This window comes from Lepidochelys kempii, chromosome 4 (genome assembly GCF_965140285.1).
Source record: "Lepidochelys kempii isolate rLepKem1 chromosome 4, rLepKem1.hap1, whole genome shotgun sequence".
In the NCBI taxonomy this organism is placed as follows: Eukaryota; Metazoa; Chordata; order Testudines; family Cheloniidae; genus Lepidochelys; species Lepidochelys kempii.
Window position 1 is genome coordinate 51071760 of NC_136383.1, and position 17419 is coordinate 51089178.

Consider the following 17419-nt stretch of genomic DNA (forward strand, 5'->3'; position numbering starts at 1 on the left):
CGCGTTAAGGCTGTTCCAATAGCAGGGATTCAACCTCCTGTGCATGGAAAGTACAAGCTGTCCTCCCTCCACTTACAGCGCGTGCACTGGAGAGTGGATTTCTGAAAGGGGACTAGAAAACCCATTCGCCTCTGAGCTACAGAAGAATTACAGGCCGCTGGTTCTTTGAGATCTTTAGCATCTGGCAGTCTTTACAGTCTTACGTTTGGAAGATCAATCCGAACAAACACAGACTCGTCTAACTTTCCATAGAGTTAAAATCAACCGAAATCTTACGGGCAATATTTGAAAGAAGAGGTTGTAATTAAACTAATATTAATGATTGTTGTATCTGATTGATATGATTAGATTACAAATAGGCTAAGGCAGTTTAGTGGGGACATTATGACATCAGAAATAAAGCAACCACCACCATTCTCTACAGCTAATTTTTGTGCAACAACTTTATTGGCTATAATGAGATAAGATCGGTGACATATCTTTTCCTGGACCATATCTGTTGGTGAAAAAGTCAAACTTTTGAGTTAAACAGAGCTCTTCTGGTCTGGGAAAGGTATTCAGTGTCAAAGCTAAATACAAAGTGGAACAGGTAAGGAATGAACATATGTTGCCCAAAATCATTCCAAGGGAAATGGGCATTAACACATGACAAAGGAGGATGAGTGGATTACAGATTGTGGTAATGAGCAGTAAATCCAGCATCTTTATTAAATCCATGATTTTTGGTGTCTAGTAGAGTTCTGAATTTAAGTTCCCAAGCTTGTCTTTTGACGATGTTATGCATGTTTCCTTTAAAAGCAAAGACTGAGGGGTCAGATATGGAGCAATGGTTTTGTGAAGTGTGTTCACTCATAGGTGATATTTTGTTTTTGTCTTACCATTTTTCTGTGTGAGTTCATGAGAGGGCAGAGCAATTGTCTTATTTCATCTACATAGTTGTTACTGGGGCATTTAACACACTGGATGACATAGAGTATACCAGATGTGCTTATAGGCCAGGATTTTGAAAGCTGTGTTGTCAGGGGTTATTGATCATTGTAGCAGTGAAGCAATGTCTGCAGGTTTGCATCAGTTGTTCTGGCTGGGTCTGGTGCTGCTTTGAGTTGGTGTGTGGGGAGGGTCTGATGATGAGGTTGGGGAGCTGTCTGAAGACCAGAAGAGTGGGGTTCAGGAGAAATTCCTTCCAGAATGTGGTTTCCGTCGGCTGTACGTGTTTAATGATTCCTCATAGAGGTTCAAGGAGGGGTGTATAGTCCAGAGGGTTTTTTTCCCCTTGTATTGAAGCAGGTTCTCCTGGGGTATTTAGGTGGATGCAATCTACTTTCTGGTGGAGTGTCCTTGTTTGGTAAAGGTGGGTTTTAAGTGTGTTAAGGTGTGTATTCCTGACTTTCTCCTTGAAGTTTATTCTGTGGTACCTGATGGCCTGGTACTTGCAGATAACTGATTTCTTGGTGCGGTTGGGGTGGTTACTGCACCTGTGATGGTAACTGTGATGATCTGGGAGTTTCTTGTATATAGCTGTCATTGCTGAAGCTGATTATGGTGTTCAGGAAGTTGATGCTGGTGAGGGAGTGTTGCAATGACTCATCTGTATGAGAGACACTGGACACGTTTTCCAGAGTTCTCACTGGTAGATTACTTGACCCGCTGTCACTGCTCTTTGAAGATTTCATAGCTATATTCCATCTTGGGCATGTTTATCTATAAAACTTCTAATAAATGTTAAACTAAAGACATTTCCGGACCACGAAGAAAATTAAAATGGAGTTATGGTTGAGAGTATGTTTCAGTAACTTATGGATAAAAATCACTGTTAAAGTGTTGAAATAGTAGCAGTCTTCATAGAACTTGGAGGGAGAAGCAGTTTTCAGGAGGGAAGCTTCAGGCTGTGTGCATATGGTTTGAGTGATAGCTGCAGTTGTAGCAACTCTGTAACAGTTCTTTTAATAAAGAGAGAGTTTAATTTTAGAAACATATTTTTACCCAGCATGCGGTACTTAAAACAGTAATTAACACTAAAACCAAGCATTATAAACCTGGGAAAATTCAGAGTTAAGATTACACTTAAAAGACATTCCAAAATGTTAAGATAAGAAATCCACAATTATGGAACACAAACAACCTTAATGTTGCCCAGTGGTGATGCCACAAAGGAAGAAAATAGGACAGTGTCTTTAATTTTTTTTTTAAACTAATCTGGGTTCACAAATAGTAAAATGCCTTAAATACTGTAGGCTATTGTATAGTGTCACTGTATGGCATAGTTAAGATTGTTTGGGTGCCTTGGTATATACAACTATGAGCTAGTAGTTAAGGGGATGCTCTTGGGGAAGGAGGCAGGTTTATGAAGCAGCTCTAGAAATTCACATAGGTTATTAAGTCCCATTGTATTGAGACATACTTGAGCTGGATGGAAAACAGAAATCCCTTCCTGCAAAAAAATTTACATTTTTGAAAAAAAAAATTGTCCTGAAATTTTTCCCACAAGGGGATTTCCAGAAAAATTCCATGTCAGGAGAATGGAAGCTGAATGTTTTAGCTTCATAGCTGCATGCTGTGATGATTTGGGGAATCTATCTGTACAATTTATGAATTTTGTGTAGATCAGGAACTCTATGTATTTTATCAGGCTGCAAACTCCATTTTGAATGTGCAGCTTGTTTGTCTTCTCTGTGGTCTCTTTACTGCCACATGGGTCTGAAATTCCTGCATGGGTAGTGGGAAAGGCCTAACGATAGAACATCATTACACTTTGACAAGCAGCCATCATTAAGAGGTCTTCTCCCCACTGCAAACCACTTTTTCAAGTCTAAACTCACCTGACATAGGGGGCTGAAAGTTATTAAAGGGCAGCAGCTGCTTTACTCGGGGGATCACTTTTCTCCAGCTCAAGATGAGAGAAGTAACCCAGCATGTAGGAACCTGATGAGGCAGTGGACCTGCCTGCCTCGTTACGTAAACAGAGATGGGTCTCCCAAGGAAAGGGTGAACTAGTAAGGGCCATATTGTGGTTAGGATGGTGGTAGTTTTCTAAGCGTATGTCTCTACTTGGAGCTAGGGGTGTAATTACCAACTGGCATAGACATACTGGTGCTAGCTCTCACTGAAGTAGCAAGCTAAAAATAGTAGTGTAACCAGGCTAACACAGGTGGCAGCAAGCGGTGGCACTGGCTAGCTATGCTGAGAACGTATGCTAGGGGTTCAGGCAGCTTTGTGTTTGGCACAGCTAGCCCATGCCACTGCTTGCTGCTGCCCAGGCTATCCTGGCTACACTAGTATTTTTAGTGCACTAGCTCCATTAGAGCTAGCATAAGTGTGTCCACACAAGCAGGGAATCACACTCCGAGCTATAAGTGGGGCTCTCTTGTGCTTCATTTGTTAAATAAGAGTTAGAACCCTGTGCAAAATGTCTGTGCGTGTTATATGCTACACTTACACTGTGCCTCAAGAGAGTTAAAGTGTAACCCCAAATGCTCGGGTCTTTGGTGAGATTCTGGGAGAGGGTGTGTTTAAGCTAGAGGGGAATCTAAGAAGTCAGCACTGGTTCTGGGGTCTGGGCAGAGGACCACAAGGTCATGGCTCTCAGAAAGGAGGGTGCAGAGCCTCTGTCTAATACTGACAGTGTGCCTGTGGACCCCCAGGCTGCAACAGTGCTAGGCTCTGTTCAGACTCTGGAGGCTTAAAACACCTAGGTCCCTTCACAGCAGTCCAGCGAGTGCACATGAAGGGTCGCTCAACCAAATTTGTGACACTCATATGGAAGGTTTTTGTCCGTTTTTCCAGGGAGAAAGTGATATTGACAAGAGCCTCCATGTGGGCATCTGTGGACCTATCATTTGGATTTTCCTGATGGATTTTTTTTTTGGGAGGGGGTAAATTTGAAAAAATCACTTTTGCAAAAAGGGCATTTCCCATCAGAAAAATCATTCTCCTGGAAAATTCCTAACTAGCTCTAATACATACTTACTGAGACTCTCACTTGGCTGGGGTAGGAAAGTCTTTCTTGCAGTCACTAGTTGAGGCAATTCGGCCCAAACCAAAGAAGAAAAGTCTCCCACTACAACTGGGACGTCTATCTCACATTCCTATCATACATTTAAGGAACAACTGAATGAGGGAATCAGTTTCAGCTATTCCAGACCGACTACTGGGCCCAGATCCATAAAAAGAGTGCCATTTACATGCATGTAATCCAAAGCAGGCAGGCTAATAAAAATACATCTGGAGAAAAAATTATTTATTGCAATAAATCAGATGTGTACAGATGTTTACAAAACATAGAAATATCCTGGCAAGACAGTTTATGCAACATAAAAAATAGAGTTAAACATCTACAAAGATTGTGATTTATAAGTAATGGAGAAAGAGGAAGAGTGGATGTGGAAGGTGGAACTCCCATGTGTGGTCTGTACATTAATTCAGATATTTTTAAAGATCTATTTTAATCTAAATAATTACAAGACAGTATTAATTTGTTTGGCCTACATATCTCAATTATATCTGAAGGATTATTCTTGTCTCAGAGGGATCTTTTCTCAGGGTGCATGCCTATTAGTATTAACAGTAGTTATGCACAGGTATCAAGACCACGTGGAGCTTCCCTTACTTATGCAACTGGTCACATAATGAAGGACAGTAGAATTTTTCCTGCAGAGCATAGAACCTTAAGATATCAATAAATAATTCAACAAAGAAATTAATAAAACCAGATGGATAATTCCTTTTAGACCTAACCAGATTTTAGGATTTTCCTTTAAAAGTCCATGGGGAAAATAAAAAAACTCTAAAACCGGACTGCTAAAACATAGGCACTAGAGGTCAGTCACTTTCTCACTGCACTTAAATGAAAATCAAATAGGTTGAACAAGCATCATTAGTATGTATTTGTCTGAAGTTTTTTCCATATCTTTTAAACTAATTATTAATGTGTGTAATGAGTCTGAGGTAGCCTGTATTTTGGAGAATTTTTTTTTTAAAACCCCATTAAGGCAACATAGTCCTTGTACTAAAATAGTATTTCTTACTGAAAGAGCTCAGTGCCCTGCTTTGGAATCTGACATTTTGCCGTTTTATGTTTTATTTTTGTAACTGGCATTTACAATCCTTCCTTCATGCTTTGTGTTTACAATATTTGTTTGTATAATACACATGTATAATACAAAGAATACTTTTTTTCTCTATGAGGTCTCATATGAGCTAATGTTCCTTATCCTCTTTTTCCACTTCTTTCAAGTATCAGCCAGCTCTGTTGCAATTCCCTGGCACTTACTGACAAATGTGTAGGTGGGACCATTGCCAGTTCTTTATGAGCCCACCAGGGGATTCTACAACAGCCATGTCACTGTCCCCAGACATTTCTTATGTAAGTTCTCTTGGTTCAGTGATCTGGTTTGCAGTGCAACTCTCAGGTTTGAGTCACAGTTTGAAGGGTCAGCATGAATGTACTGCCCGTTCAATAGCCTCTTCTTTTGAGCTAAACTCGTATATGGAGGGGCAAAACTATGGAGTTAATTCCCTGGAGTTGTAGGTTTGTAGCTTCCACTGTTAGCTTTAATGTAAAATAAATAATGTAAAGATGTTCAATATCTTCATAAATGATCTGGAGGATGGTGTGGATTGCACTCTCAGCAAATTTGCGGATGATACTAAACTGGGAGGAGTGGTAGATACGCTGGAGGGCAGGGATAGAATACAGAGGGACCTAGACAAATTGGAGGATTGGGCCAAAAGAAATCTGATGAGGTTCAATAAGGATAAGTGCAGGGTCCTGCACTTAGGACGGAAGAACCCAATGCACCGCTACAGACTAGGGACCGAATGGCTAGGCAGCAGTTCTGCGGAAAAGGACCTAGGGGTGACAGTGGACGAGAAGCTGGATATGAGTCAGCAGTGTGCCCTTGTTGCCAAGAAGGCCAATGGCATTTTGGGATGTATAAGTAGGGGCATAGCGAGCAGATCGAGGGACGTGATCGTTCTCCTCTATTCGGCATTGGTGAGCCTCATCTGGAGTACTGTGTCCAGTTTTGGGCCCCACACTATAAGAAGGATGTGGATAAATTGGAGAGAGTCCAGCGAAGGGCAATAAAAATGATTAGGGGTCTGGAACACATGACTTATGAGGAGAGGCTGAGGGAACTGGGATTGTTTAGTCTGCAGAAGAGAAGAATGAGGGGGGATTTGATAGCTGCTTTCAACTACCTGAGAGGTGGTTCCAGAGAGGATGGTTCTAGACTATTCTCAGTGGTAGAAGAGGAGAGGACAAGGAGTAATGGTCTCAAGTTACAGTGGGGGAGGTTTAGGTTGGATATTAGGAAAAACTTTTTCACTAGGAGGGTGGTGAAACACTGGAATGCGTTACCTAGGGAGGTGGTAGAATCTCCTTCCTTAGAAGTTTTTAAGGTCAGGCTTGACAAAGCCCTGGCTGGGATGATTTAATTGGGGATTGGTCCTGCTTTGAGCAGGGGGTTGGACTAGATGACCTCCTGAGGTCCCTTCCAACCCTGATATTCTATGATTCTATGATTCTAAGCTACAGTAGGAAATTTTGATTACTGAGCCAGATTTCTGTTCTCATTTACACTGGTTTAAATCCAGAGTTGCTATTTATTTCAATGAAGTTACCCTGGACTTACACCACTGTAATGAAGAGCAGAATCAGGCCTGCTGACACCAAACTTTAACACTAACCTGCTAAAATTCTGTGATTTGTATCTCCTGCAGCTCACAACACAGCCTCAAGTTTACTGTTACTGTGAAAACAACCTTTTAGGTATCAGAAAATTTAGAGTATGAAACTCGGTTCTCAATTACCCTTAATGAAAATCCAGAGTAACTCCAATGATCCAGTTAGTTTGGCTTTACACCAGGGTGATTAGGGCTCTGATTCTGCAATAAGTTTTGTACAGACAGACCTCTCTGGCCACACACAGCTCACTGCGGGAGGGGTTTGAAACAAAGTTTGGCCCACAATAGTCACTATTTATAAGCAATACTTACACTACTTTAATATTTATAATGTGCCTATACTCCTCAAAGTGAATGGTTAAGGCTCCCAGATATCACAATGATGGGGGAACATATAAGAACATAAGTAAGCAGATTAGACTAGATAGAAGGTTGACTGCATGGAAGGAAAAATTTCTACAGCAGTGCAGCTAGTTAACCCTGAAGAATTCAGGTTGATCAAAGCATTGTGAACTTTCTGACATTTTACTTCAAAGTTTAAGGGCAGTTTATTTGAAGGGAAAAAAAAGAGGGTTCTTTTAAGTAGCAAAAGAGTTATACTAGCTTAAACTACAAGGCACTATCATTCTAGGTCTATTTTCAGTAGTTTACAGCTTACCTAAATATTTTCTTAGACCATGCCACTCCCCGCACCAAGTTCAGGGGGGCATTTAACGTGGCAACAGAGTGTTTAGCACCTTGCAGGAGGCACTCAGCACCTTGTTGGATCAGGCACTTAATTGACAAAAGGTTCTGGGAGGCCATGCTTCTCCCACTTTATCAGTTCTTCCCTTTATTTCAATGGGAGGAGGAGCAGACCGCAATATAACAATGTGATTCACACGATAGAAACTGCAGTCAATTAAAAACTCAGGTTTAGCATTGCAGGATTCTGACAGAAAACCTGAAGATGTACATAACGATCCTGGGACCCAGTGTCATTTTAACAGAGAATACTGTCCCAAAAACTGCAGTGCACTTTAGAACTAAACACCCATTTTTTCATGGTCTGTGTGTATAAAAACATCCTCACTGCATTTTCCACTTTAATTATGCATCCGATGAAGTGAGCTGTAGCTCACGAAAGCTTATGCTCAAATAAATTGGTTAGTCTTTAAGGTGCCACAAGTACTCCTTTTCTTTTTGCAAAGACAAACTAACACGGCTGCTACTCTGAAACCTGTCAGAAAATAAGCTTGGTTTAAACATTTTCACATTGACTGGGGTTTCTAAAGGTCAGTGAACAGAAAAATGAAAAGTTTGGGCCTCAATCACATGCTTGTGTCTTTCTGGAATGCAGGTACCCCATATGGAAGTGTGTGTTTTCCTTGGAGATGCTACAGTGTTTCAGGTGAAGAAGGGTGTGAATTCTGTGCAGCTTGAACTTCTGTAACACTGAGTGAACTATCCTAGTTCCATTACCTTTGAGGCCTTCTGAAGGCTGCAACATTTGGCTCATTAAATGTTTTTAATGAGAATGGTAGTATGCTGTACCATACTGTATTTTGTACAGTATATACCTACATCTTCATTGCCTAAACAGAAGATTTTTTTAACCTATATTAATCTCACTTCTTTTAATCATACTTCACTTATTAGACACAGATGAGTTCCCCTCACAGTTTCCTCTGCATCTTCCCACTAAGCAGAGTGGTTTGTTGCACCATAGAATGGGGAGCAGGTGTAGTCTGCAGACTCTGCAGATCACAAGGCTCCACAGTGAGGGCCCAGTCTTGCAAACATGCATGTAAATCCCTGATTATATATGCAACTAAAATTTCTCATGTGTGTCCATATTTGCAAGATTGGAACCTCACTGGAAATTTCCTAAAAAGGGATGAGGAAGAGGCAGACGTATGGACCCACCCCATCTTATATTACTGCCTGGGTGCGCCAGGTGATCAAGCAGCAATGTCCTAAGGAATAGCATAGCAAGAGCACATACTCCTTGCAAGCTGGGAACAATCCTTCCCCCTTAGGTATACAGTTCTGTACTGCTCCCTGCTTAGGGTTAAATGACACAAATGTAAATCTCAGAATGTTATTTACTTAATAGCATACATTATCAACAATACTCTACTATTAAAACAAGATTTTTTTTAAAAAGACCATGAACTGCTGATCTGTTTCAAACAATGTAAAGAAAGTGGATTTTAAATGAAATTATCTTGCTCTAAATGTATTATTATTTTTGTTTAGAAACATGTGGGCCCACAGTGATGTCAGTGGAGTTACACTGCTGCAAAACTGGTGTAAAGTAGTTATTTTTTGGTAGTATGTGCAATGACTGTGTGAGAGACACACAGTATGCACACTTCGTGCTAAAGAGGTATGTGTATGAAGTCTGACACTAACACCAGACCTGACTGTGTATTATGGATTCCTTATTATATTCATTTTAAATGGAGCTTCTCCTGTTTATATTTTTAATTTAAAATTTATACTAAGTTGTGCCTCTTTGTGACTAGGATTTAAGTACCAGCACATACAATTCAGGAAATAATTTATTATTTACAATTAATTCAGTGTACAATTTTACAGTGTAGTATATATTTCACTGAAGAAAAACTGTTTAAGATTATTATTATTTAAATGATAACTTAAAGGGGCTTTCTATTTAATAGGTACTAAACATACCCCATCCTAAAAGGGCTTCAAGGCTGAAATATTCTGGTTAAACTTGGATTTAAACTTGGAGAGTGGTCAGTTTGGATGAGCTATTGCCAGCAGGAGAGTGAGTTTGTGTGTGTGTGTTCCCCTGGGGGGGGGGGGGTGAGAGCCTGGATTTGTGCTGGAAATGGCCCACCTTGATTACCATGCACGTTGTAGGAAGAGTGGTCGCTTTGGATAAGCTATTACCAGCAGGAGAGTGAGTTTGTGTGTGTGGTTTTTGGAGGGGGGTGAGGGGGTGAGAGAACCTGGATTTGTGCAGGAAATGGCCCACCTTGATTATCATACATATTGTGAAGAGAGTGGTCACTTTGGATTACCAGCAGGAGAGTGAGTTTGGGGGGGGAGGGTGAGAAAACCTGGATTTGTGCTGGAAATGGCCCAACTTGATTACCATGCACATTGTAGGGAGAGTGGTCGCTTTGGATAAGCTATTACCAGCAGGAGAGTGAGTTTGTGTGTGTGGTTTTTGGAGGGGGGTGAGGGGGTGAGAGAACCTGGATTTGTGCAGGAAATGGCCCACCTTGATTATCATACATATTGTGAAGAGAGTGGTCACTTTGGATTACCAGCAGGAGAGTGAGTTTGGGGGGGGAGGGTGAGAAAACCTGGATTTGTGCTGGAAATGGCCCAACTTGATGATCACTTTAGATAAGCTATTACCAGCAGGAGAGTGGGGTGGGAGGAGGTATTGTTTCATGGTCTCTGTGTATATATAATGTCTTCTGCAGTTTCCACAGTATGCATCCGATGAAGTGAGCTGTAGCTCACGAAAGCTCATGCTCAAATAAATTGGTTAGTCTCTAAGGTGCCCCAAGTACTCCTTTTCTTTTTGCGAAGACAGACTAACACGGCTGTTACTCTGAAACCTAGTTAACAGAAAGCACCCTCAAATCATCATAAAACTTCAGTGTGCTCTCCATATTGATAAACTGTCCCTAGTCAGGATGGATTATCCTATATTATATTATATTGTATTATAGCAAAATATTGATTGTTTTCCCACTCTGTTCCACTTCTCCTCCAAAATGCTCTGTCAATATATTTCAAAGGAATTTTAAAAGTGTTGTTTTTTTTTCTCCCGAATGTCCCTATTTCTGGTGGGACTGAATTTGGAATAAGGACTTTAATGTTATGTTCCCTGTGGGAGGTCTTATAACATCTTGTCTTTGACAATGACTATTTTGTTTTAATTTTACAGTAGTGTAGTGCTCACTCCCTGTGATATGTCTATGTATTCAAATTAATAAAGCATTTATGTTTCTAAAAGGTCTACCAGGAACATTTTATATATTTGTTTTTTAAATATTCAAGCCCTTCAAAGAAAATTTGAGGTCCCTCTGCCCACTTTTTAATACACAGTATTAAGTGGTAGTAGTAATAGTACACAAGGGTTTATTTTTTTTCCCAGCAGACCATTTGTTGCTACCACTAGGTGGCCTGGTTTTCAAAGCAAGCCTTAAGAAAAGACACATCAAAAATGTGATTTTCTGCAGTTTTGTATTTTCAGGAAGTCTTGATCAATATCTGGAAAAAAAAGGAGGAGGAGGGAATAAAATATATAATAAATTTACAAAAATCATATCAAATGTTAGAATAAAATTTATTTATTTTCCCCTTTCGGATACAGTGATGGATTTCCTCCACATTTTTTCAGTGAAATCCTTTGAGATTTCCACCCCCCACCCAATGAGATGTGGCTATTGAGTCTATAAACAGTCAGACACAAGCAGTTTTAAAATTACACTATTGTCTGAAGATGTTTGCCTACTCTTGCTACAAATAACACCTGAGATTGCTACTACTGGAAGAGAAGCTAGAAAAGAATAAAAGTAAACAAACTAGTCATGGAGAAAATTGTGTCCATCATGGTTCAAATGTTACTAGCCTTACTTATTCCAACTAGTATTTACAGATAGGCTTCTTTTCATTGAAGTAAAGATGATTACTTGGGTAAGTGATACTCAACATAGGCAAGGTTGGAGAATCGGTCCCTTTGTCCACTTCAGTACTTCTTGTGCAGTTTCATTTTTTCCCTGTATTGTTATTTTCCCCTGTCTGCATAGGGCTTTCACAATTTTTTTTTCAAAAATTAGGAAAAGGGGATTGTAAAGCCATAAATATTGGCAGGTGGACTCGGGCAGGAACGGGAGCTGAAACTGCTTTTAACAATAGACCTATTAATATGCTTCCCATATGCTTACCTCACTCAGTAATGCCCACACAGGAGAATCAGAATGGATAGATAAACGAATAGCCTGTATTTTTCCTACTGATGGACTGATGATGCCTTCTGCTATTCCATTATCAAATGTACCTATGTATAAACAAAACCAGTCAGCACTAATATGAGCTATAATGAAATGTATTTTTCTAGTGGACTTAGCGCAGACAGTTTTAATGTCAATAATAAATGTTACCTAAAGCCCAGATTCACAAAAGTTAGGCACCTAAGCCTGAGATTTAGACACCAAGTCCCATTTTTAGGGGCCACTGTTAGCCTCAAAACCTGCACTTAGCTTCTGCCTAATCCTGTAGGTGCCTAAACTCACCCTGAACCTAAATTTTTGCAGTAATTGTTCCCTAGGTGACTATGTTTCTGCCTCTGGGCATGAGCACTGTTGCCTCTAAGTGCCTGCACACCAATCTCCTGCTAAGCCCCAGAGAGATCCTCAGACCAGGGGAAGGTAGGTGGGTGGACACCTATCTTGCCTGCAGGGCCCAATCCATATGTGTGCTCAAAGCCCACTTAATTCCACACACAGAGTCCAGAGGAGGAAGACCTCCCTTCTCATTTTTAGCCCGGTGGTTAGGGTACTCACCTGGGAGGTGGCAGATCCCTGTTCACATCCTTTCTTCTCATCAGGCTGAGGAGGGACTTGAATCAGGGAATCTCACACATCCCAGTACCCTTACCATTGGGATAAAGATTACAAGGATCATCCTCCCTCTCATGGCTGTTTTGTGTGAAGTTTGGCAGCCTCTGAACATTATTGAAATCATTCTTTTGGTGTTCTATGAGTTTGTGATGTTGACAGTACATCAGCATATTACTAATAGAAAATACTGTTTAATAGATTTGTATCATGTTAAGATGTAGAAGATCTCTTTAAAAATAGCATATTCTGATGAAACATTCACTTTTGTTGCTGGCTGAACCACCAGTTAATGATGTCAAAATCAATTAGCTCAAGCTGCAAAACTCAAGTCACAGTCAGTTATCCTACTGAAGAGCTTGAAATGATTGGGCTTTTTCTTTATCTTAAAACCTTCACTATCCCCTTTACTAAAGTCTGTTTTCATTACTCTGCCATATTGAATTCTAAGTAACCAAACCACATACTGCAACCTGCAGAAGTTCAAAATGTATTCTTTGATTACTTTGAGATACTGAGTTTCTTATAGAACTAAAAGAGCTTTCAAGTGTATAGGTTTTTTTTAATAGTATGTACACACAAGCAAATTGTTTTAGTCTTTGAAATGATAATAAGTAGTTTACCTATCTTTAAATATCCATCTTTGGTTGTTTGGTCGTTAACTTTGCCTCCATTGCCTACTGCATCGTTTAATAATTCTGTTTCCTGTAACAAAACAAAAGAGTAAAAGTCCCAACCAGGTTTTATAAAATATATTTTTTCCAAACTTCATTCATAAAATGAGTAGTATTGTGTATTGCATTGGGAAATGAGACACTTACAGCAGCAGGCCAAACTTCTACAGTAGTGTTAAACAGTTTATCACCAGGGTGTTCCATGTTTCCACTTCTAAAGAGGTACCTGCCAATGAGAACTAGATGATTTCTGTATATTTTTGTATTGTAGAAAATTCTAGGTGAATAGTTCTCAAGAATCATTTCTGAAGTAAAACTTTAGATACATGTTCTCTATTGCAAATAGCACATCAGTGAAGCCAGAGACAGATGTTAGCATTTGCAGCCAGTTGGCCAAACTGTACTAAAACCTTTACATTTCAAACAATATCTCCCCAAAAGACAACCTGTTCTGGAAACAGTGATAGGGGAAAGCAACAACCATGCTGAATTGTCACTAACCTTTCTCCCTTTCAGTGCTCAAATCCCAATCAACCTAACCCATTCCAAGCTTCACCAGTCCTTACACACAGACCCCAGTGATCCCATATCATTCCAAAGCCTACCTGAGGCCTGCAGCACCCATGCAGGCAGCTGCATAAGGATCATACCCAAGTCTTGCTACAAGAATGTGGACCTCCTTGTGAATCCAGCATTCTTAGGTACAGAAAGTGGGCTGTCTCCTAATTCTTGTGAAACTTCCTTGATGACAGGGTGTCCAACTAGCACCTCTTATTGTGGGACCTATGTGCCAATGGCAGCCCTCAATTATTCATGGAGGTCTACTGATAAATTCAAGTGTTTCTAAGAAGCTCCAATATTGGCCAATGAGTGACAGTATTGCCAACTTCAAGCATTCAAAAATCATGAGTTAGGCCCCAAAAATACTCATGAGATTTTAAAAAATATTTTTTGGATTCTTTTCATTTGCCTTCAGGCCTTGGAGCCTCTTTAGATTTCATGCTTATAATCCTTTCTTTGCAACCATTCAGGCTCATATACGTTTTTTTTTTAAATGAAACCTGAGATTCTCACTTTCACATGAATCCAGGAGCTGACGCACTAAGAAAAACTCCAAATATAAGGTTCACAATAAAAATCTCAACATTTAGCAGCACTAGAGTAGTGGGGCAATGTTGTGTAGAAGCCACCTTCTTCCTTTTTAGACCCCACATTGGGAAAATGGAAGATATGGACTATTTAAGTTTATTAACATGTAAGCTATTGAATTATGAACATTGTGAGTCACAGCAGTTTCTATTTATGCTGCAATATATAATATTGTTATGATGGGGTCACCTGCTGGGGATATTACACATGATCTTGTAAATTCTTTTTCTGAGTGTGTAAGCAGTGTAAAATCTTTGAATAAATGTTTGGATTGTTGTAGTGTTTTGTGATGCTGCAAAGCAGTTTCCTCCCTGCCATATTCTCTCTAACCTGAGTCTATTCTTGAGGCAGAGGTACTCCCTAGGAGTCGGGCATTGGTGTTTTGGTGAAGATCCCTGAAAGATGAGATGGGCAAACAGTATTCAGGCTGCCTTCAAGTATGGTATATATAGTGCAAAATACCAAAGCTGCACTAAGAAAATATCCAGATCTGTCACCCATGTTACCGATTTCTCATCCAGTAAGGAACTGACCCACAAGACACCAAAGGGGCAACAGTATTTTTTCATTACATTAATGTGTTGTAAAATACATTTTACAAATTTAGTGGTATAAATGATTTCATGTACATTATTTGTGATGGAGAATGCATTTCACAATGTATTTTTGCAGACTGTGTCTTTCTGGGAAGTCAAGAGAGAAAACATTTATTTGTCAGACGACAGGATGGACATATGCAAAATAATTAATAATATATAGAACGAAAATTAGGAACTTCCATTTACCCCTTCTGATAATACACGAACAAGAGAATATTTAAATATGTTGTCTTTCAATTTAGTTAAGCATGATAGAATAATTTTTCACGTAACACACAGTCAACCAATGGAGCTCACTGTCAAAAGATATCAAGACCAAGAACTTACTAGGATTAGAAAAATTTAACATGTCTATGGATAATGAGAACATCCACAATTACATTAGACAAATTAAAAAGTTTAGGTGTATAAATCCTCTTGTTTTAGGACATAAGCCAACTACTAATTTAAGGGGCTAGGAAAAATTTCTCTCTGTAAATAGGTTATTCCATAGTTGTTTGCTATGGGTTTTCTTGCACTTTCCTCTAAAGATGTATCTGGAAGTGGCCACACTCAGGAACAGCATATTGGATTAGAGGGACTGCTGGTCTGATCTGCTATGACAATTCCTGTTTCATCATTGAAAGGGCAGGACTGCAGCTCTGCTAATTAAGCATTTCAACAAGGATCTAATTTATGTGGGGACCCACTCTTAGGGCATGTCTCTAGGATCTCCTGAATCTTTGGAAGTTCATTTCCTAATATCTGCAGAGGAAGAACTTCCCACCTGCACATGGGAGACACGCAGAACAGGAGCACCTGTCCTGGCCCTACCGCAGAGTTTGAAAAATCCCTTGCCCACTGCTCTGTTCTCCAACCAACACCACCCCAGACCAATTAAAAAATGGCGCAAGCTGCCAAAGGTGACTAGTAGGATGGTATAAGTTAAAAGAAGTCCTTGTCCAATTTTAGTTCATATTCACACCACTGCAAGCATTCCTAACATGGCAACACAGGAAAGCCCCGCCAATGCACCCCAGTGGTGGGAGAAACTATGCTCTTAGACCAAACTGCATTTCACCACTAAAACTCTGTCTTAAAAGTTATAAAATTTGTATTTTAAGAAATTTAAATATGTGGTATATATTGGAAATTCATAACCATATATTATTTTAAAATAGGAGTATATAGCATAAAATATATTAGAAATGTTTACAAGCCAGACAAAATACAAGAAGCTTGATTCTGATCTCACAATAATGTTATGTTGTTGCAGCTACATTTAATTCAATGATTTACACCACTGAAAATTCAGAAGCAGACACAAGGTCCTTGCCCAGGCTCTCACCTCCCTCCTCTAAGTCCTTCCCTAAAACATTTCTTCCTTAAGGCATATGAACTCTAGCCTTCCTCACAAAGAAGTATAAACTAAATCATAGAAGGAAAGCAACAAAGCAACAAAAATTAACACAAAAACTTTAGAACTGCCAAGATGTGTTGTAGTAGTAGGATTTTATATTTGTATTTTGTATAATTTAGAATAAAAGATAAAGAATAATCATGTAGCATGCATTAAATATATTGATGTATGATTTGACCATATCCTGCCAGCCACCCTTTCTGAAAGCAGAAAGGAATGGCCTAATGGACCATTGGTAAAGATGCATTAGCAAGAATCTTGTGTCTGAAGCTGATTTCAAGGCAGTAACAGACCTTTAGGGTCACCACTTTGTTGTAGGTTTAGCATTTTGAAATAAGTAAAAGAATGCAATGATTGTTTTCTCCTGCATTGCAGTTTGATGTTCCTGTTCAAATGCTTTGCATAAATCAATCCTCTTTTGTGTGTGAATGAGGAATGTGTGTGTTAAAAGACAAGTGTGAAGGCCATCACCGGACCAGATGTTCTAGGGAGGAATCGAGGACGGATATAAAGGCACCAGGAGATTGCAACATGCCCCTATTGAGATGTCATAGGAGGGCAAATTGACGACTCTAAAAGATGTGGCAGGCACCCATCAATGGGGACAAAATAACTGATCAAAACCAGCATGGGGTAACTCCCTAAAAGGCTAATAAAAAATAAGAACAATCTAAAAAAACAAGCATTCATCAAACAGCAATTGATTACAGCATGACAGTGCAAAACTCATTGGTCCCAATGAAGGAAGATCACTATGTAAACGGGGTTCTTTGCCATGAAACTTTGGATTCGTCCTGACAAGACTTCCCCGGAGCATCGTGTCGTGACTGACAAAACCCAGCTCCTCTCTACCTGGCATCAACCTAGCTGGCCAATAGATTGATCCAGACTCTGGACTGGTAACTATAACATCGACTGGCAGGAGGGAGGGAGGGAGAGAGAGAGTGTGTGTGTGTGTGTGATTAAATGGATATGCTAATTGTTGTATCGCCAATAAACACGGCGTATTGCCTTTTCCCCTGAAAAAAATCCCATGTGCTTCTTATAAGCATAATAGTGTCACCACGCAATCAGTTGTTTTTCACTGTTTTCACTATAGGGTTTACACTTATTTTTGTTTCTTTGTTAACTATTTAATTTTCATTCCTGTGAGAAGTCTAGAATTCATAAGCTTTTAAGGAAGAAGTGTATTTCAGGGAAAGTGTTAAAAAAGAGGAAAGGGGCATAGCAGACTTATTTAAGTTGGCAGTTTGTGAATACTCGAGCAATAGAGAATTGGTAATCTTGACAGGATTCAAAACTGGGTATAAGTATCCTACCATATCATTT

General features: G+C 39.6%; 1 protein-coding gene across 5 annotated transcripts in view; it reads right to left on the reverse strand.

Moving 5' to 3' along the window:
• Positions 1–5223: 5223 nt before the first annotated feature.
• Positions 5224–17419, reverse strand: part of MGAT4D (MGAT4 family member D) — a 118094-nt gene continuing 105898 nt past the window's right edge. For 4 of the 5 annotated variants that reach the window (XM_073341191.2, XM_073341190.2, XM_073341192.2 and 1 more), the window contains 4 exons: positions 13091–13169; positions 12893–12974; positions 11598–11710; positions 5224–10920 (listed from right to left, as the gene is read on the reverse strand). In XM_073341191.2, coding sequence (XP_073197292.2) covers positions 10900–10920; positions 11598–11710; positions 12893–12974; positions 13091–13169 — 295 coding nt within the window. In that variant the 3' untranslated portion in view covers positions 5224–10899. Of the gene's footprint in view, positions 10921–11597; positions 11711–12892; positions 12975–13090; positions 13170–17419 lie in introns of those variants that run through there. The other variant, XR_012158574.2, reaches the window with a different exon arrangement.